The 21,766-nt window shown below is 40.6% G+C and overlaps 1 protein-coding gene across 1 annotated transcript in view; it reads left to right on the top strand.

Annotated features, from left to right (window-relative positions):
* Man1a1 (mannosidase alpha class 1A member 1) overlaps window positions 1–20,747 on the top strand; it is a 173,281-nt gene extending 152,534 nt beyond the window's left edge. Inside the window, exons 10-13 of the mRNA XM_005073303.4 lie at window positions 3,773–3,992; window positions 4,728–4,900; window positions 17,456–17,571; window positions 17,941–20,747. Of these exons, the coding sequence (XP_005073360.2) occupies window positions 3,773–3,992; window positions 4,728–4,900; window positions 17,456–17,571; window positions 17,941–18,067 (636 nt within the window). The 3' untranslated portion in view covers window positions 18,068–20,747. The remainder of the gene's footprint in view (window positions 1–3,772; window positions 3,993–4,727; window positions 4,901–17,455; window positions 17,572–17,940) is intronic.
* The last annotated feature ends 1,019 nt before the right edge of the window (window positions 20,748–21,766 follow it).

The following is a 21,766-nucleotide window of genomic DNA, read 5'->3' as shown; positions in this document are numbered from 1 at the left end:
AACTCATCTCCAGAGATTTAATGAAAATGTAGCTAAATCCACAGAAAGTTAACCTTTTTCTTAAATGTACAGAATTTTTATAATTGATACTATTGATTTATAGGGAAAAATTATTTTTCTTGGGGATAGAGAATTGAAATAGACTCTCATCTATCCCACGATGGCCTGGAACCTATAAAGCCAAGGATGGCCTTGAACTCCTGATCCTCCTGCTTCTACCTCCGAAGTGCCCTTGATTTCAGGCACAGATTAATACAACTGGCCTTAGAAACCTGTGACACCATTTGTTTTACGTCTTTATCCTAAAGGTACTGTCCTCTCTAAAAGGTTTGGAGGATTTGTTTGTTTAAATGTAATGTAGCTCGCTTTGCCCTTGTTAGATGAATTGAGTACTCTGTTGTTTCCTTCCCCCAGATCAGTTGAGGGCTTCAGAGAACAAAATAGAACCCTTCACTCTCACACACAGGATGAAATTCCTTAGGCTCAAGGTGAATATCAGATGCAAGCTAGGCTGTGGTCCCTGTGGTCCTGTCTTCATTTGGTGACACTAGAGAGCTCATTCCTATCAATATAATCTGGTTTATATATCATATCATCTTATTACCATCCTAGCAGACATTTTAACTTTTAATTTTAAGATCTTGAGATTCCAAGAAAAGCCATTTTGAAATACTGTTTGAAGCATTTCCACACACACACACCCCTCCCCAGTTTCTAGAAGTGGATCCCCCCGTTAATGTATTCTGTTTAGACAAATAGTTGACAGGAAAATCCATTAAGAACAAACGAGGCAGAGTTTCCTATGACTCTTAATAGTAAACACATTTTCAATCCATTGTAGATTTTCAAGATACAGGGCAAAGTTAGAAAAAACAAAGTTCTGAGTTTGAAAGCAGTACTGTCTTCCACAGCAAAGTTTCTTTTACCAAAGTTGTACTCTACTGTACGTGATCAACATTCCAGTGTGGGTTGGGAGGACACACAAGCTTCCACTCCTTGTTTAGGAGATAGTTACAGTTGATGGATAGGGAGGAAGAGTAAGTTTTCTCCAGGGTTGTGGCCACTGGTAAACTGCCCATGCTCCAGGGAATGACTTCACACCCACTTATGAAAAGACAGCACTAATTAGACTCTGTGAGGTTTGGAGGGGGGGTTGTTTGTTTGATTGATTGTTTTCTTAAAGAAGACATGAAGTAGAGAAGGGAGGAAGAGAGTGTCTGGAAGGAGTTAGGGAAGGGCTTGGGGGGTCAATGCGATCAAAATACATTGCATGTATGTATGAAACTTCAAAGTATAAATAAAACAAATCTTCTAAGATTATTATGAGTCAGGGGCAGAGATACACACCTGAGACCTAAGGCTCAGTTGACTTGAAGAGTTCAAGGCCAGGCTAAAGAACATAACAAAAACAAAAACCTGCCTGTATCAAGAAAGGATAATGTATGCTATTGTTCTGAACTGTTGAGTCAATGGGGATGTAGTCACTCAGATTTAGCTTTAGGTGGATTCAGATCGGATGTCTTGCTGTGTGCCTTAACTATACAATACTTTGATCTCTCTGCTGGTTGTTATGCTCCCCTATCACCCCCCAGGACACCACACTAAGAATCCATAGGGGGCCAAGATACATGAACAGGTGATATATCATTTAGGAGTTCAAAGACCTCATCAAATTAACACAAATATGAAGAATTAAATTACAGACTATATCATGTTCTTTTCCCCAGTCAATTCCCTGTAGATTTGACACAAAAATTATTAGAGTCATATTCATATGAGGTATATTTACATTTTTCCATTTCACACAAAACCATTGCTTTGGGCACAGAACTTCATCAAAGTTTGTTTTAGGAAGAAGCAAGTTGGTCAGAATCATGCAAAAAAATATAGTATTCTATTCACTCTGCATAACAGGGTAATAATGTTTCTTTAATCTGTGCTCAAAAGCTATTACTCGTGCCACGTAGAAAGAATCATTTCTTGGGTGATGAACAAGTATCTGCTTGAAGGACTTTACTGCAATTTGTGCTATGAGAAGTGTAAATAGCTAAGATGTTCAGTTGCATTAAATGAGAATGAAATATTAATGCAATAACTAAACCATCAATAAAATTAGCTTAGCCACAGCTAATGAGCACAGCAGTCTTCATTTATATTTTACTGTCTTGCTTTCATTTGTTTATTTCTAATAAAGGGAGGTCTCATCTTCCTTTATTAGAAGGACTGCGTATTCATTTTCAGTCATTCTTCTCTATCATCCCAAATGTGCGTCCTGAAATCCTTTTCCTGGCACCAGTGATTGCTACAGACCCTGTCAGAGCCCTTTCCCTCCTATGCCATGATGAGTATAGATCATTCTCTATCAAAAAATGGAAATTAGTAATCCAAACATATTTCGTACTTTTTTATTTTTTAAATACAAGGGTTATTTTATTCTAACCTAGTTTTTGACAATATCAATATTTCATGGGCACAAATAAAATATGTCATAGAAATCACTTTTGTAAATATTTTTATCCTATATTTAAATATCTTCATTTGTTTACAAGTTTTAACTGTGCAGTAGTATGTTCCTTAATAAAATAAACAGGGGAAGAGCTTGACTTAATTTCTCATGTATGTGTGGGTGCATGTGAGCTCGTGGAATTCAGAGGTCAGCTCGGGAGTCATTCCTCAGGAGCAATCACCTTGTGTTTCTATGTGTAGCATGGTCTCTGATTGGCCTGGAGCTCCCCAATGAGACTACACTGGCTATCCAGCAAGACCCAGGCTTCTGTCTTCCTCCCCCCCAGTGCTGAGATTACAGCAAGCGCCTCCACTCCCAGCTTGTCTCCCTGCTTCACTGACTGAGCTATCTCCCCAGCCCTCCAATCAGCTTCTTATAACCACAGAATAGATGTCAATGAATGATTTACCAGGGCTAGTTTCAATATGGACTTCTTTTAAATGTGTTGGAGTCTTCACGGCAGATAGCATTGTTCCCGTTTTATGGATGAGGAGTACTCTGAGACATAGATATATTAAATATAAATTGCCTACAGCATTCCTCGATGGTGTCACAGCTATAATCTGAAGTCATATAATCTGACTCCAGAACAGCCCATCTTTGCCATTCTGTTTTCCTGTTTAAGCCTACATAGGAGAAAACAGTAATGCCACCATGCTGGATCTTAGACCCTGGTACGTTCTATTCTTCGTCTTGAGTGGGAGCCGGGCTTTGTAATGACTCAACTCAGACGTGGCCTTCAGCGTCCCATCTGTGAGAAGGGAATGGCATTTAGCAAGTGAGAACTATAAATGTTTGGTCATGGAGCCAAACAAAGCCAATGGGGCTGGGCCAATAGAGAAAATTCTAGCCACGGGAATAAGTGAGGCATGGAATAGAGAAAAGAATACAGAAAGCAGTAACATTTCAGATCAAATTAGATTTGTGTCAACAAACTCAAATTTCAAATAATATTTTATATATTCATATATGTATGTATATACATATATATATATATATGTTTTAATTATAGTATAAAACTGAGAGTGTTGTTGTCACATACCTATAGCCCAGCACTCAAGAAACTGAGGCAGGAGAATTGTTGTGAGAGACCACCCTACCCTACCCTACCCTAGTGAGTTCAAGGCAATCATTGATCTATGGCAAAACCATGTCTCATAAAGAAAAAGATGAAAGAAAGGGAAATAGAAGATTTTATAGTTAAGCTGTAGAATTTATTATAAATTTGAGAAAAATCACAGACTATTAAAAATGTCCTCTTTTCAGGCCATTGAGACACACCTGATCCGCAAGTCCAGCGGGGGACTAACATACATCGCGGAGTGGAAAGGGGGCCTCCTGGAACACAAAATGGGCCACCTGACCTGCTTTGCAGGGGGCATGTTTGCCCTTGGGGCAGATGGAGCGCCTGAAACCCTGGCCCAGCACTACTTGGAACTTGGAGCTGAAATCGCTCGCACCTGTCATGAATCCTACAATCGCACCTGTAAGTACTTGTTACTCTTCATTCACAGTCCATTCCCCCAGGCTTTGATTTCCTTCAATAAGGAGCTTTAGATAGCTATCATCAAGAAGAATGAGGAGGGAGGGAGGAAGAAAAACCACTGTGAAATTTAGTGATACTAATATCTTAAAGGAATTGGGGCCTTTGCTTAAAAGTCACTGCTTTTGTACAAAAAGACACATCTTTGCGTCAAGTAACAAAAAACATAGGCCATGCAAGTTAAACCAGCCTCATTTGCTGACTTTTGATTTACCTCATTAGCATCGAGTAAGGGTCTCTACTCTGATACAAAAAGAAACTTCCCAAAAGTTCCATAAGGAGATTATATGCCTGGCTTCCTACTTATAAAATAAGCACTTTTAAACACAAAGATTAAGTGACTGGCCCTTTGCGACATACTAAGAGAACTCACAACCACCGAGCTTCCAGATAGCAACAGATTGTTGTGGTATTTTATCAACATCTGGTGGGTGTTCACTAAATCAGAGTTAAGTGGAGGAAAAAGACAAGAACGGTTGCCATTTTCTAAAATAGATTCTTTTAGATAACTCAAATTTAGAAATGTATTGAGGTTGTGTATTATATGGTGGGTATAACCAGCCCTTAAAAGGGTCCCTCTTGGATCTGCCTTCAGGATGGTGAAGTACTTTGTTATTCTGTCAAGGTTGTAGCCTTAGTCAGGAGGTAACCCGTGTTAACTGACTGCATTTGCTTTAGTCATGAAGCTGGGACCAGAAGCTTTCCGGTTTGATGGTGGTGTGGAAGCCATTGCCACGAGGCAAAATGAAAAGTACTACATCTTACGGCCAGAAGTCATCGAGACTTACATGTACATGTGGCGACTGACTCATGACCCCAAGTACAGAACCTGGGCCTGGGAAGCCGTAGAGGTGATGTTTTCATTTGTGTATTTCTTACAGATCGGTTTCTTAGTGCAAACATTGGTGAACAGTGTCTGCAATCTGCCATGGCAAGTTTCCTGAGACTTCCATAGCTTTATCAAGTTTGTTCCATTCAGGACTAACTGCTTCCAGCCAAGTCACTCCATCCTGGGGGCTTGGACTTTAGCTTTTTTTTTAATTATTCTTTTGTGACAGAGTGTCTCTGTGAAGCTTTATAGACCAGGCTGGTCTCGAACTCACAGAGATCCACCTGCCTCTGCCTTCTGAGTACTGGGATTAAAGGCATGTGCCAACACCAACCTGTTTGTGGGCTTTCGTTTTGCATTATGGAGCAATGATGTAACTATTACAGTTAGACTTGAACACAGGACGTTATCAGTCTAGACAGAAAGATGTAGAAATACGTGTTACAGGATGAAGTTACCCTAACTGTAGAAAGAAATGTAGCTTTATTCCACTGGGATAGTGGGCAGCTTCTGGATGCTCAGTGCTGTCTGTTGTCTACTTGAAGTCACCGCTTCAGAATCCATGCTTTTCCCATTGGTCCTTGGGCTTCAACGAGACCCTACGTTTCCACCTGGAGTGAGCCACCTGCTTAAATCTAGGAAGAACTCAGAGAACCGTTTCCTTTGCAAGGGTTCTTTGGCAGTTGGGTTGCTCTAATCTCTCTCAAGGTGGTGCTTTAGTGACTTTTCTTGGGTCCCTTCCTACCACTCATGCAGCATTATCTCCCTCATCTGTTATGCTAGGTGCCAGAGGAGTTCTCGGCTACATGCATCAAACCATGTCTAAAAGGAGTTGGAGGAAATGTAGAGAATAAGAACAAGCAAATGCTTTAATTACATTCTGTTCTCCCCATTCCTTGTTGGAAAGCTGGCTGCCTTAGACACTGGTCTTGAAAGGATTTCCCTCAGAAGTCTCAGGAAGCCCGTGCAAGCTTACCTAACACCTTAGGAAGCCATTGATGAACCTTCCTTACAGCTCTCTTCACTTAGTGTGTCTGTTATCACTAATCATCAGTCATCTTAAGTAAAATATTTGGTTTTCTAATTATATTCAATCAGTCGTGATTCCACTGGTTTAAATTTACACTTTCCCCCTCAGGAAGCAAATGCATTACAAGTGAATTCGAATAAGCTTCAGTGATAAAAGGCTAGCTGTGACATGGCCTGCAAAGGCATTGTGAACTTGAATTGCAAATGCTGGATTAAGATGGAGACATCAAGAATAACATATTTCATCAGGTCTAACACCAGGGCTAGGGGCGTGGTTCAGTTGCTTGAATGCTTGCATTGCAGCACATAAGCCTGGGTCCTGACTCCTATTCCAATACCCTGGGCATGCAGTGCACGCCTAGAATCCCAGCACTCCAGAAACAACAGGATAAGAAGTTCAATTTCATTCTGAGCTATAGACTTAGTTTGAAGTCATCTCTAGCTACATGATGACCTATCTCAAAAAAGAGATCGCCGGTGTCATGTCCATAAAGACTGGCCTCCATTGCAGACAGCTGGAACTCACTCATTGCACGGGTCCTGTTACCTCCCTACTCCACTCTTCTTTACTCACTCTCTTCCAGATAGCTCGATAAACTTCCTACTTGCAACCTCTGTTGCATGTTCTTTTTAAGGGAACTCAATTACATTGTAGGAGATGGTCAAAATCACCTAGTATAACTGTCTCCTGGAACACAGAATTCTGGGCTGGGGAGATAGCTCAATGGCTAAGTACTTGCCTGGAAAGCATGAACCCCAGAGTCTAAATCCCCAGAAACCAGAATCCACACAAAGTCAGGCAGGATAGCTATGTCTCTTATCTTAGTATTCCTACAGCAAGATGAAGGGCAGAAATCAGAGAATTCACAGAAGTTCATGAGCCCCGCTAGCCTTGGGTATGCAACAAGAAACCTATCACAAACAAGATGTGTAAGGAACAATCTTCCCCACAGCATGGTCCCAGAGCCGCATCAGTCCCAAATGAACACCCAGGACACTATGTTAATTATGAACCTGTTGGCCACTTGCTATGGTTTTTCATTGGCTAATCTGAGTATTTCCATGTGGTCTTCTCTTAATGGAGAAAGGGTCCAAACCTCTTACTCCTCTCAAGTCCTACATGGTGACTGACTGTGCCTCTGTTTCCCAGAATCCTTCACCTCTCCTAGTCCCACCTATCTTGCTTCCCTGTTTGCCAACAGTGCTTTATTCATCAACCAATAAGACAAACATATACACAGAAGGACTTCCCCCATCAAGATGGAAAATGAGAATCAATACCCAAAGTTGTCATTTGACTTGTGTTACACATACTCACACACACACTCACACACTCACACACACACACACACCGTTTTCCTATTGATGTGATAAAATACTCTCCAAAGGCTACTTAAGGGAGAAAGGGTTTATTCCTTATTTTGGCTCACAGTTTAGAGTTACAGTCCACGGTGAGGTGGTCAAGGCAGCTAGAGTTCGAAGCAACTGGTCATGCTGCTGAGATATGCTGTTGCTCACTGACCTTTGCCTACTCATGTAGTCCAGGATCCCATGCAGGAATGGCGCCACCCACAATGGGTGGGTCTTCCTACCAAGTACAAGATACTAAAGATAACCCCCATAGGCATGTCATATCCTGGGTGATCATAAAGCATATTGAGGTGACAGCACTGTCACATACACACACATGCAGAGAGAGGTGACAGCACTGTCACATACTCAGAGAGCTAGGATTTTTGGAAGACAACATCCATCTCATTTTTGCTATGTGGATATTAGTCATCAATTCGAAGACTTTGTATTAAAGGAGATGAGCTATTGCTATAAAGTTGTTCCTTCCATATTTTAATGGATGGAAGTGGTTAGAAAGTTACTCTTTTTGAAGCCCAAATCCAAAATGTTTTGGTGGATTGGAGTTCTCTCTTCAGTATTTCAGGTTTTTAGTTCTCTAAAGATAGCAAGGTCTGCCAGCTCAGACTGACATGGTGTCTTTCACAGGTTGACAGTGTAACTCGAAAGCCCCTCTGCAGTGAAATTCCCCTGTCAGAGGCCAATTTTTCTCTTAGTTTATTCATCAAACCTCTGGCCCACACTGAAATTGTGGTCAAGCAACACAAGTTACCTGAGCTGAGTACAGACTCTTACACTCCATACTTGCTTCATTTCTGCTCTCTCTTTGTACAATATTTTTTCCATTTTTTATTTAAATTAGAAACAAGCTTCTTTTGTATGTCACTTCCAGTTCCCTCTCCCTTGCCTCCTCCCCTAGTCCCACCGACTCCCCATCCCAACCCCTTTCTGCTCCCCAGGAAGAGTCAGGTCTTCCATGGGGGATCTTCAAAGTCTGTCATATCATTTGGAGCAAGGGCTAGAACCTCCCCCGTGTGTCTAGCCTGGGAGAGTATCCCTCTATGTGGATTGGGCTCCCAAAGTCCATTCATATACTAGGGATAAATACTGATCCACTACCAGAGGCCCGATTGATTAACCAGACCTCCAAACTGACATCTTTGTTCAGGGGGTCTAGAACAGTCCTATGCTGGTTCCTAGCTACCAGTCTGTGGATCAGATGAGACATTACTGAGAGATAGAAAATTAAGTTCCATCTACAGGATGGTGTAACCTGTAGATGGAACTTATTTTCTATCTCTCAGTAATGATAAGACCTGTGTTGCATTTGTCCCAACTGAATATGTGACAGCTGGCAGAAGATGTATCTGAATAATAGTTATGCCTCTTTATTCAAACCAATTAGGTAATGTCTCATCTGATCCACAGAAGATAAGATCTCGAGGGACTTTTGCTTTCTTCACAGTTTTCTTTGATGTTCAGACCCCACCCTTTCTGCATCAACATCCTGGATCTGAGAGCAGTGTTTCTCTCCCATTCCTGCCTCTAGTTCCCCAGACTTGATCCCTCTTTCCAAACATTCTTTGATATGGTTGTGCTGCCTAGGTCATTGTTTTTGTCCTTGAGACCTGAGCAATCTCAAGCAAACAGCCTTAGTGGCAATACTGCTTGGGGTCTGGCTCTTACAAATCTCCATACATTGAGTATCCAATTCCTGTCTTCACAGTAATGCTACCTAAGAGTCTATTCTGCTGTTACTTGAACTAACCCCAAGTTATAATCAGCTAGGATCAAGATTATCCTCCATCCACAGGTTGGAGCTATAGTCACTGTGCTATTAGCACATTGCAGCACATTTGGCCCCTAGTAAGATAAGCCCTTACACAAAAGGCCTAGAAACCCAGCACAACCAGAGCAGCCTAGTGAAATGATGTGCCCAAAATGCGCCTGTTCCCACTGCTGAGAAACGGCTACAATCAGAACCCGCCGTGTAGGCCCAGGAAACCTGTTGTTCCCAGTTTCAGTCCTGATGGCTTAACAAAATTTCCAAACAAAAGTCTAAATGTTATTAGTGCATATTAATTATTCAAAACATGAGGACTCGAGATTGCATTCCCACCCGTGCATACTAGTGCTTTGTTCCTGCATTTGGACTTTGACATGGGGTGTTTAGTTTTATGAAACTAAAAAGCACTTATCCACATTATCCTCACTGTAAATTATTCTTAATTTACATGAAGCCACAAAAACTTGAAAACAGCTAGGCTGCTGAAAGGCCTTTGTACTGTGGTAAGCATTTTTTTGCCTTCACTTATTCTCACAGCAACCCCATGTTGGGGACACTACCTGTATTAAGGGATTTGGGGGTCCACAACTAGGAAATCTAGACTTGAGGCCATTGTGCCACTCTCCCCAACTTGTGTTCTTTTGTGTCTTAGTTCGGTTACTGTAGCTGTGAGGAAACACCATAAGAAAAGCAAAGGAAAGGATTTATTTTGCTTACACTTTCACAGCACTGTAACTGGGGAAAGTCAGAGTGGGAACTCAAGCAGGGAAAAGAACCTGGAGGCAGGGTCTGATGCAGAGGCCATGCAGGGGTGCTGCTTACTGTTTTGCCCCTGATAGCTTGCTCAGCCTGCTTTCTAATAGAACCCAGGAGCACCAGAGCAGGTGGTATCACCCACAGTGGGCTGACCCCTCCCATTTGAATCACTAATTAAGAAAATGCTACAGGTTTTGCCTACAACTTGATCTCATGGGGGTAGTGTCTCAGTTCCCCCCCTCTCATAAGACTATCGCTTATGTCAAGTTGACATAAACTAGCCAGCACAAGTATTGTACCGGTTGCCCAGCGAGAACTTATGGAAGGGAAAGGAATAACTAGGTACAAACTGTAAAGAAAAGTGACTGTGCTGTCTATACCCAAAGGCAACTCTTCACTTCATTTTCTGATTTTTTGGGGGTCGGGGGGGGGGGGGGGAGTTGGTTGGCTGACCAGGTAGATGACTAGATAAGCAGATAGTTGGATTTATTTTTGTTGTTTGTTCCACACAGGGTATCTATCATTAGGTAGCACAGACTGGCCTCAATCTCACAATCCTCCTGCCTCAGCCTCCTACACATTGAGATCAGAGGCATGTGTCACTGTGTTCAACTATCAACTCTACCAAATGAGAGAACTCGTGGAAACTTCCATAGACAGAAAGGATAGTTAATCAAAGAAAAGGCTCTGTGATTAAGAAGATAGTTTTAAGGAAATATCTGGACAGCAGATTCCATTACATCCCAGAATAAACTCACCTGTTTCTTTTTGAAATGTTGACCTTTCTTCCCCCTTTACAGATAAATTTTGGCTTACTCCATACATCTGATACTTGGCTGCCTTTGATAGCCCTTTCTATCATAAAGGAGAGAAAAATAATAGGAATTGGAAGTTACCTTTAGGGTTCTCCCTCAATTTTGTCGTATTGTATAATATTTAGAATGTAATTAAAGCATCTTTTTCAGCTTATTGTTTCATTTCCTAGAAGTTTGTTTTTGGGGTTTTTTTTGTTTTGTTTTTTTTTAAGATTTTCTTTGACCTAGTAATTAAGTGTTTCTGCTCATGGATCACCGCTGTTTTTCCCTCTGCCCTCTGTCCCTGATATGAAAATCTGATGGCCTCATTATCAGTGTCTGCTGATTGAGACTAAGCACTAGGGGGAATGCTTGCTCGCGAGCCATTGTGGCCTCTACATGCTTTCTCTTCTTTGCTGAGCTCCATTTTTAAAGCATCATTTTTTTTCCAAACTCCTTTTCTAGATAATGAGAGTATGATAATAAGTGTAAGAAAAAAGAGTTGCCAGGGAATGGCTTATTTAGTGAAGTACTTGCTTTGCAAGCATGAGGACCTGAGTTCAGTCTCCAACACTCCCACAAAAAGCCAAGCTCAGCAGCATGCTCCTGCAATCCCAACATTGGGGAGGTAGGGGCAAGATGTCTCTGGTGATTGATAGTCAATCAATCTAGCCTAATTGATTAGCTTCAGGAAAATGAGAGAGTTGGTCTCAAAGGAGGTGATTGCCTTCATAAGACTGATATTTGAGATTGTTCTCCAGCCTCCACCCATACATGACCACACATAGGCACACGTATGTAAGAGAGGGACGGGACTGTGATTCATAACAGAAAACAAATGTAAATATAAATTAGGGTGGAAGTCAAGGATAACTTTACCTTGCTTATATTTTCTACTTTTCACTATTACTCTTATAGTATTATGATTTTAATCTCAAGCTTTGCTTTTTCTGTATATACAGTTTTTATTAGTTAAGGTCTTGCTGCTTTGCAAAATATCCATACCAAAAATAAAAGAAATCCCACAGTTTAATACAGAAAGAATGTTTTAAGCTCATGATTTGAGGATATAATCTTCATGGTGGGGATAGCACAGTGGAGGGAACTTGAAATAGCTGTTTGTATTCACAGACACGATTCAGAGAAAAATGACTGCTTTCTCCTGTTTGTTGGCCCTACCTGCATGATGCCACACACATTGAGAGTGGGGTTTCCCTCCTCAGTTAAGTCCTCTGAAAATGCCTTCACAGATAAGCTCAGAGGTGTCTCTTATAGGTGGCTCTCAATCCATGCACTAGACAGTGAACCATCACGAGCCCAACCTTTGACAACTCAACTTGATACTCAGACATACTTTAATCCATAGCACTCTACCCCTGTCCACTGCAAAGCTCATGACCATCTCACAATGCAAAATGTTTAGTCTACCTCCAAGCATCTATCCATCTGTTCATTAAGTTGTAACAATTCTAGCTTTGTTCCAAAGCAGAAGTGCAAAATCTTGAGACTTAAGACAGTCTATTAATCATCACCCTCTCCACAATCAAAATTCCATGTTATGTACTTCCAATATACAGTGACATGGAGTACATGCTCCCACTCCTAAACGGAAGAATGGGAGGATAGCAAGGAAAGACTGATCAAACAAGACCAATACCCAAGAGAAAGAAAAACAAAAAGCCCTACAGTGCTATCGCCTGGCATCTGGGGTTTTCAGTGGCATAATCTGAGATCCAAAAGCTTGAATTAATTCTACCTTTCCAGTTTTACAAACTACACCACATATATCACCCTCACTTTGGGTTTTTTCACATAAGTCCCACTTATCCTCAAAAGATGGCCATGGTCTTGGCAACTCTGCCATCCTGGTATCTCCATTGCAACTTAGACCTCACAGTTTTTTTTAATTTAAATTAGAAACAAGCTTGTTTTACATGTCATTACCAGTTCCTTCTCTCTCCCCTCCTCCGCTACCCCCACTGACCCCCTATCCCATCCCCTTTCTGCTCCCCAGGGAGGGTGAGGCCTTCCATAAGTGATCTCCGAACACTGTCATATCATTTGGAGCAGGACCTAGACCCTCTCCCATGTGTCTAGGCTGAGAGAGTATCCCTCTATGTGGAATGGGCTGCTGAAGTCCATTAGTGTACTAGAGATAAATACTGATCCACTACTAGAGGCCCCATAGATTAACCAGACCTCCAAACTGACATCCTCGTTCAGAGGATGTGGGACAGTCCTGTGCTGGTTTCCTAGCTATCAGTTATGGGGTCCATGAGCTCCCCCTTTTTCAGGTCAGCTGTTTCTGTGGGTTTCTCCAGCCTGGTCTTGACCCCTTTGCTCATCACTTCTCCCTGTCTGCAACTGGATTCCAGAGTTCAGTTCAGTGTTTAGCTGTGGGTGTCTCCCTCTGCTTCCATCAGCTACTAGATGAAGGCTCTAGGATGGCATATGAGGTAGTCATCAATCTCATTATAGGGGAAGGGCATTTAAGGTAGCCTCTCAGACTACTGCTTAGATTCTTAGTTGATGTCATCCTTGTAGATCTCTGGACATTTCCCTAGTGCCAGATTTCTCTTTAAACCTATAATGACTCCCTCCTATTATGATTATCTCTCTCTTTTTTTTTTTGCTCTCCTCTATTCTTCCCCTGACTCGATCTTCCTTCTCTCTTCTGTCCTCCTCTTCCCCCCTTCTTTTTCTCCTAACTCCCTATCCCCTCTCCCCTGTTCCCAATTAACTCAGGAGATCTTGTCCCTTTCCTCTCCTCTGGAGGACCATGTATGTCTCTCTTAGGGTCCTCTCTGTTTCCTAGCTTCTCTGGCAGTGTGGATTGTAGGCTGGTAATCCTTTGCTCTATGTCTAAAATGGCTTTCTCAGAGCCTCCTGATAAGGAATCCAACTCTGCCAAACACTGCTGGCCCCACCACTTTTTGGAACCTTGATGTAAGACTTAATTACCCAGGAATTCTTGCATTTTGCATACCTGAAAACCACCACTAGATGAACAACACTGTTAAGTTCTGCTGCCAGCTCAGGAATCATCTAGCTCCCCTCTGCCTTAAGCATAGTGACCTCTGAGTACATTGGTGGCTGAACATGGGAAAGTACTTTCCAAGGCGGTTATTTTCCAGTAGATGACACCTTTAGCAGCATTCTCAATTCAAGCTTGCTCCTTCTAAATGAATTCTACAAATTCCAACTTTGGATGATGGTGTCTTGCCCTCAGGGAAACATTCCCATAGTCCCAGGACAAAGTGTGAAGTTTCTTGGATGTGGCAATCTCTGTAATATTTTTAAGATCTTTCTGCTCTTTTTTACTGTAAATCTGAATACCTGTACTAAGACATAATCACAGCCCAGCATACATGCCTTGCTGTCTTCAGATTTCCTCCACAAAAAAAGCAATTTAATCCATTATTCTTGAATTCCAGGCTCACTCAAATTTTCTGGACACAAGAACAATGCAGTCAGATTCTTTGCCAGAATATAACACAAATATCTTCTAGCCTCATTCCTCACCTAATCTTGTTCCTTTCTATGTCATCATGTGTTGGACCTCCTCTGTCCACTTTTTCCCCAGAAGAGCCCATTAATCTTTGCTTATGGCACTGTAGGGTTTCCTACGCAACCTCTGCAAGTCCTTGATCGCCCTCCCACCAACCAGTTCCAACAGTCTCCAAGTCACGTGATGAGGTTTATCACAGCACTGGCCCCATTCCTCAAGACCAATTTCTCTGTTAGTTACTGAACTTGTTGCTGAGACAAAAACACTGACAAGTACAACTTCAAGCAAGGGGATTTATTTGTCCTCCTTGGCTGAAGGACTTCATCAAGGAGGGGAAGTCATGGCAGCAGAAACATAAGGTCACACTGCATCCAGAGTCACGAATCAGAGCAATGAATGTTGGTGCTCATCTTTTCTCCTGTTTTCCTTTCTATTCAGTCTGAGAGCCCAATCAACGGATTAGCCCCACCCATATTCACCAGTGAGCTTTCCTCCTCATTTTCCTTCTCTGGAAACACCTTCAGAGGCAGGTCCAGGGGTGTGTTTCCTAAGGGATTCACAGTCAAGTTGACAGTGAAGATGAACCATCACATCTTTCCATGAATCAGGACAAGGGTCCATGTGGCAGTTTTTTGCAGACTGGAATTTTTACTTTGCCATATAATGAAAAGGATTACTAGAATGTATTAATAAAAATTAACTTACTTGGTAACTAGACAGTCAACCTGTATAATTTGAAAAAATACATACAGTATACAAAAAGAAAGATATACTAAAGAATTAAAGATCTGAACTAAGTAAAACTCCTGGGAGGAAATGTTGAGAAAAAAAAACCGCTTCTTGCTATCAGCCTGACAATGGCTTTAATGGATTTGACACTCAGCAACAACAGTTAAATAAAGATCACAGGACCATATCAGTCTACAGCATTTCTGCACAGCAGAGGAAACAATCAACCAAGCTAAAGTAAGGGGACATGGAAATTATTTTCGGCCATTTGCTATCACATAACTACATACTGACTTTTCTTTCTGACCACATGTATGGTAACATTCCCATAAGATGTTATTGTCTAGTGGTATTATAACCAACTTTTTTGTAAGTACACTCAGTGACTATTATCTTACAAGGAGTTAATACCCAAAATGGGGAATTCATAGAACACAGTGATGAGAGATAACCAGTTTGAAAATGGGCAAAGAATCTCAATTAAGTCTCAAAAGGAGACATATAAGTAGCCAAAAGTATAAGGAAGTTCCTGGTAGCTGTCATCACAGGGGATGCAAAGCAAAACCATGGTGAGATCACCTCGCTTCTATGAAAATGACTGTCATCAAAAAAGAATTAAGGGATAACTAGAGGTGTCAAGGATGTGAAGAAAAGGGGACCTTTGTGTACTGTTGGTGGCAATATAAACTGGTATGGCCCTCATGAGAAATAGTGTGGAGGTTCCTTTAAAAATTCAAAACTAAGCTGTCATAAGGTGAAGCAGTCCCATTTCTGGGCATATATCCAAGGAAATGCAATAAGATCTAAGGGTTTTCTGCAATCCCACATTTGTTACAGCATGATTCAAAGTAACCAACATAGAAACAACCAAATGCTCCTCAGTAGATGGAGAAATAAAGATGTGAGGTGCATATCCAATGGAGTTCACACAAAGCCTTTCATATACATGCCCTTTGCAACAACAGGGATGTCTGATGTTATCCTCAACGGAGCAAACCAGAAGGGGAAAGATGCTGTAAGACACCACTTCCATGTAGAGCTTAGGATAATTAACTTAACAGGAGTAGAGAACAGAGTGGCAGTTACCAGGAACTCGAGGGGAAGAAGAAAAGGACATTTACTGGCAAAGGGTTTGAAAATGTCAGTAAAGGATGCAAGCATTCCAGAGGCTTATGATACAGCAAGACAGCTAGAGTGAACAACAGCGTGTGGGTGGCTCTCAGGGACTCTCACCACAAAGACCACCACCCGTGATGCTAGGGGTGCGTTGGTTAGCTTCATTGTGGTAGTCCATACATAAAGCAGCACATCTGTGCATCTTAAATGTATGATGCTTTCATGTGTCACCAATGCATCAGTAAAGATAAAAAGTATGAAACAAAGAAAAAAAAGGGAACTTCTGAGAAAAAAAAATCTACAAACAGTAGTCAATTCCTTGACAGATAACAAAATGGAAGGCGGGGCTTTCAAGTTTTTACAATCATTTTCATCCCTCCACTTCTAAGCCATCTCCTTTCCAAATATTCATTATGTCCACACAGCTACAGACCATTTCCCTGCTTGCTTCTAGAGTCATCAGTGAACTTATCCCATTTTCTTCCCTGTCATATTAAAGAAAACTTTTCTGCACTGGATTGCAGCCTCCCATTTCTAACGGCCTCCCATTTCTTCAGTTCTATTATTGACATCATTAGTAGTTTACTATATTTCACTTTTTTTAATCCCATAGACTTAACTGGAAAGACATAGAGTTAGTATACTCTGATTAAAGTAGAAGCTTTTGGAGTCCAGCACACTTTCTGGACCAGAGGCTCACAGGCCCAGTTGACACTAAGAGATCAGCACCCTTGCTCTGCGAAGGCCATGCAGAGCTATATAGTCTCTATCACCACTACTCACCGCTATCATTGTGGTGTAAAAACAGCCTCAGACACTATGTAAACAAGAGAAGATAGGCTAGCCATAGTGCAATAAAACTTTATTTACAGAAATAAACAGTGGGGTAGACAGAGCTTATGGTCTTTCATTTGTCAAACTTTAGAGCACTGTTTGTCAACCTGTGGCTCCCAAACCCTTTAGGGGGTCAAATTAAACTTTGACAGGGGTCACCGAAGACTACCAGAAAACAGAGATATTTACATTGCAATTCATTACAGTAACAAAGTTAGAGTTATGAAGTACCAATGGAGGTAATTTAATGGTTGGAAGGGAGCACCACAACATGTATTAAAGGATCACAACATTAGGAAGCTTGAGAACCACTGTGGGTTTGCTACTGTTATGAACCACAATGTAAATATCTGTTTTCCAAAAGTCTCAGGCAACCCCTATGAAAGGGTCATTCGACCCCCCAAAGGGATTGCAAACCACAGCTTGAGAGTTGCTCTCAACCAAAAGTGAAAATACTAGAAATGAGTGCAGACTTTTCCAGAACCAAATATGAGAGAGTGCTTCTTTTGAGACAAGACATATAGGCCACATGTCATAATTTTTTAATTTTCTATCAAGAACTTCTACCAGCTCTCATTCACTTTGAAACCTTGTTTTATCTGAATCTATAGTCTAATTTTAAAAAGTTACTGGTAATAACTTTACTGATTTTTCCCTCTCTTCTTGGCAATCCAGGCCCTAGAAAATCACTGCAGAGTGAACGGAGGCTACTCGGGCCTACGGGATGTTTACTTTGCTAGTGAGAGTTATGACGATGTCCAGCAAAGTTTCTTCCTGGCAGAGACATTAAAGTAAGTACAAGTATCCTCAAACTGTGCTGAGGTCTTCTCTATAGTCATCTTCACGATCAACACATGCATCATATACCAAGTATGGCCCATGTGTGTAATCTCCATCCCAGGTCAGGTTGCTGCAATCTCAGTCTGTCTGTGCAGGTGTCTCGGGTCTTTGCTGAGGCTGATGACCTGGAATTACTTACTCTGTGTGGTTCTCATGCACCAGCGCCCAAAGCATGGGTGACGCCATGTTAAGGACTGCGGGTGTGAGAATCGACTGCTGTCTGTGATTCTCTGCAAGACGTGCAGAGACATAGATGTGTTTGGGACCTGGTTTCCTGTGCCTCAAAGCCTCTTTTTTTTTTTCTCTCTCTCTCTCTCCAGGTATTTGTACTTGATATTTTCCGATGATGACCTTCTCCCATTAGAACACTGGGTCTTCAATACCGAGGCACACCCTTTCCCCATACTCCGAGACGAGAAAAAGGAAATTGAAGTCAAAGAGAAATAAAAGACACTTTCTACTTTCCTCTGCTTCGTCCCTCACTGCATACCTTAATAATTCCTTTCCTGGTCGCCAGACACATGATGAACTTTTGTTGATCGATAGAAGCTTATGATCATCCTAAGTTCTAAAGTTGTTTTGCAGTCTTTTACGTTTATTATCATAAGCCTAAGTGAACCTCAATTCCTTATTACTTTATTATCCAGCTAGTAGATCCACTGATTTTGCTTGTTGCCTTTTTTTTTAAGGAATCTGTTGTTTCTGGAGTTCATGAAGCTGTGACATCATTTTCATGAAACGGAATAGAACAGTCTATCAGTGACCTCTGAATTATGATTTGATTTGACTGCAAAACTTTTTCCTCCTCTATGAGGAGATGGCGTCTGCTTTAAGCTGTAATGTTTTGCCATGTTGCAAAAAGCCATAATAATAAATTAAGTATTAAAGAAAAAGCTGTTTTTTTTTCCTTTTCAAGTTCATGTTAATCTGGTTGGTCTATCCACCAGAGACTGATCTCATAACTGTGACAGCCTCTTAGCAAGTCTATCGTTATTTGATAGAATGTCTTCTAGAGTACTCCATTCACATTGCAATTCAGATGAGAACGTCATCCCAGAAGAGTCAGCTACCTTGACCTCATTTCATTGCAAGCACAGTGTATTTCCATTTTTGATTGTTCGTGTTTCCACACTTTTGAATTTCTTCGCTACTTCTACTTTAAATGCCCTGTGTAGTCTCTGTATCGTATACTGCTTAATTTCTTCCGTTCCCCGCTGCACAGCAAGGTGAGCACTTGAGTTCTGTAGAGCGCCCCTGTTGCTCAATTACATTTTTGAAAGGGAAACGCTATAACTTTTAACCTTCCGGGTGTTGCTTTTTAACTGAACCCATCCTGGAATCTGGTTTCTAAAAAGAGACTGAGAATTTCATATGACTAGTCCATGTGTTTGCATTTCACCTTTGAAGAAAAACCAAGGAAAGGAAACATTACACTTGGTTCAGATTTGAAAAGGGCTCTCCCCAGATGTGGTTAATTATTTCCCTTCAGTTTGTGAAAGAGAGCTTGTACCCAGGGAAAGAAACTTTGCCAATTTATCTATTCATGTTCAACTAAGGAAAATCTAATTAGCTCTTAAGAACACAGTGTACTTAATGTGGTTACATTCAGCATGAAGATCTTAACTTAGAAATAATTTATAGGAATGGACCCACTCCCTCATAAATTGATCTCTAGCAGATCAAAATGATTATATGATTCTTCTAAACCTTATTTTGAAATATGAATAATTTTCCCAAGAACAGATTTGGTGATAGCTTATATTATCACGCCTGCTCTTTATATGAAAGATAAACTGTGATTGATTATTTATGTACAAAGGGACAAAGACTCTATCCATCTCAGTTGCAACCAACAATGGTCAACAACAACAACAAAACAAATAGTACAACCCCAAAGATTAGGCTGAAGTATAGATTTCGATGTCTTTGTATTCTTTAAACTTTATACTTTTATCAGTTTCATATCGTTTGACCTATTTATTTGAGAGAGTTATTTTGTTAAATATCAGTAGTCAGTAGTTTTACCTGTTTGTGCTTTGGGAAGGGTTTCAAAAGATGTCATTTAGGATTACCACCTTGTGTGGCCTGGCTGTTTGCAGTATTGTACATTAGAATACATCAAAATACATAAATTAGTAAAATTAGTAAATAGAAGAAAAGCCCTCCATATATCCTATGGTTGTGTTAACCTCTGAGACCCAAAATACCTACTTAATCTGTGGAATTCATGAATTGTGACATCATTAAGAACAGCCTTAATTATAATTTGATTTGACTGTAAAACTTTTTCTCTCCTCTAGGAGGAATGAGTAACTAATCTCTCTTTCCCCGGAACTCTGGTGTAAAATATTGAAATTTGCTGCCAAAAATGTGGCACTACAGATTTTAATTATAATTTTCACTATCCTTGGGTTAGCCATTAATTCATTTTCTTTGCATTTTGATTTGAAGACGCACACAAAACTAATGAGTATTTCTGCATCAGGTGGGATTTTAAAGCCAGGTCCTGTGTACCGACTCTGCTGTAATGGAGTGTCCACTGTAATGTACAATTTGTGTGCTAGCATTAGCAGGCAAGAAGCTGAACCACAATGTTGCTCTCCAATGGCAAGAATCATCTTTCAGTTTTAAATTTTGAATTTTTTTAATGCTAGATTCCAGAACACCAAAAATGTAAACAAGATAAGAGATTAATATTATAGTAATATAATTGAATTAAGCTTATGTTTCATGTTAATTTTAAACCACCGAAGTCTCCAAAATAGACACCAACTCATTCATTTTCCAAAAAACTGCCATTTAATTTACATGTGTAATCCACATCCTTAAAGATGAATAAGAGTTAAAATAGCACCTACTTTTGTGTTTGTGAAATATGTTTTATATAGTTTGTGCAGTTAATATTATAAACATAAATTGTATGCCAATTTATAGACTTCTCTATCAGGATTTTTTCATGTGTATTATCCATTTTTACATTGATTGTTTTTGATTTGTTCATAAGTGCATTCTGTCATTTCCAACTTTATATAAACCTCGGATGTTATGAGAAGCAATGGATTGACACATAATTTTTAAAAATTATATTTGTAAAATTTCTCTATTGTGAATAAAGTCTTTTAATATATCTTCTCCTGTGTATTAGTTTTCTGAGCTTAAGAGTGCTTCTGTATGTGTATACAGGTGAATGTATATGGCTGCAAGTGGAAATGACAAGTCCTACTAACAAGTACATACCTTGACAAGGAAACATTGCCCATTAAAAACTTTATATTGGGAATGATTTGATACACACAGTCAAAATGATGTCACAAAAGGCAGAGAAAGTATGGAGTGTGTTCTTAGTTTGTGACCTGATCTAAAAAAATCAGACCAGCCTTACTTCATTCACCCCTAAAACAAAATAGTATCTAATTGTGACCATTACAGGTTAAATTCTTTATAACCTTAAATTCGGGGGGTGGGAGCAGGATCTCAGAAAGGTTGTGTAGAAAAGAGAATTTAGCTGTTCATGGCAAAACCTAGGTTTGGAATCTTAGGTTGTGCTTTGCTCTGGTAAAGTGGCCATCCATCCCTCTGTTGGAACACAAAGGAATGACTCCTGTTGAACAACACCTTCGCAACTGTGAGAGAGGTTCCAGGGAAAAGGCAGAGGGCCTTTTACCTCAGGTGCACTTTGTTTCCTGGATTGTTCTGGGATGTGATTGCATGCCTCCTGTGACATTTATAGTCAATTCATAAGACATGCTTATTCTTGTTGCGTGTCAGAATATAACTATAGAACCTGAATCTGGATATGGCCGTCTGCCTTGCTTTCTTGCCTTCCTACATATAACCTGTAGTACGTGCCAGGCAATTGTGTTGAAATTGGTCTGGCCTGAGGAAGTTCTGGGAAAGGGCTGTTCTGTTAATATTTAGTGTGTGCTTACTGGTGTTTATTTACACGTTTTCCTGATCGTGTTTTTCTGAACTCAAGCAACCTTCCTTGGATCATTGCTTTTTTTGTTGCATTCATGTATAAAGCACACTGAAATTGATGTCAGGTTGTCTACAGGGTTAGATTGCAGCCCACACCATTCTTTGAGGTCCCCAGATCCTAGGTCAATCAGACATGATCTGCACAGGTCAGACTGGTGGAAGTCAACA

Source organism: Mesocricetus auratus, unplaced genomic scaffold (genome assembly GCF_017639785.1).
Source record: "Mesocricetus auratus isolate SY011 unplaced genomic scaffold, BCM_Maur_2.0 Super-Scaffold_100018, whole genome shotgun sequence".
NCBI lineage: Eukaryota > Metazoa > Chordata > Mammalia > Rodentia > Cricetidae > Mesocricetus > Mesocricetus auratus.
This window is presented reverse-complemented; position numbering and strand designations above follow the sequence as displayed.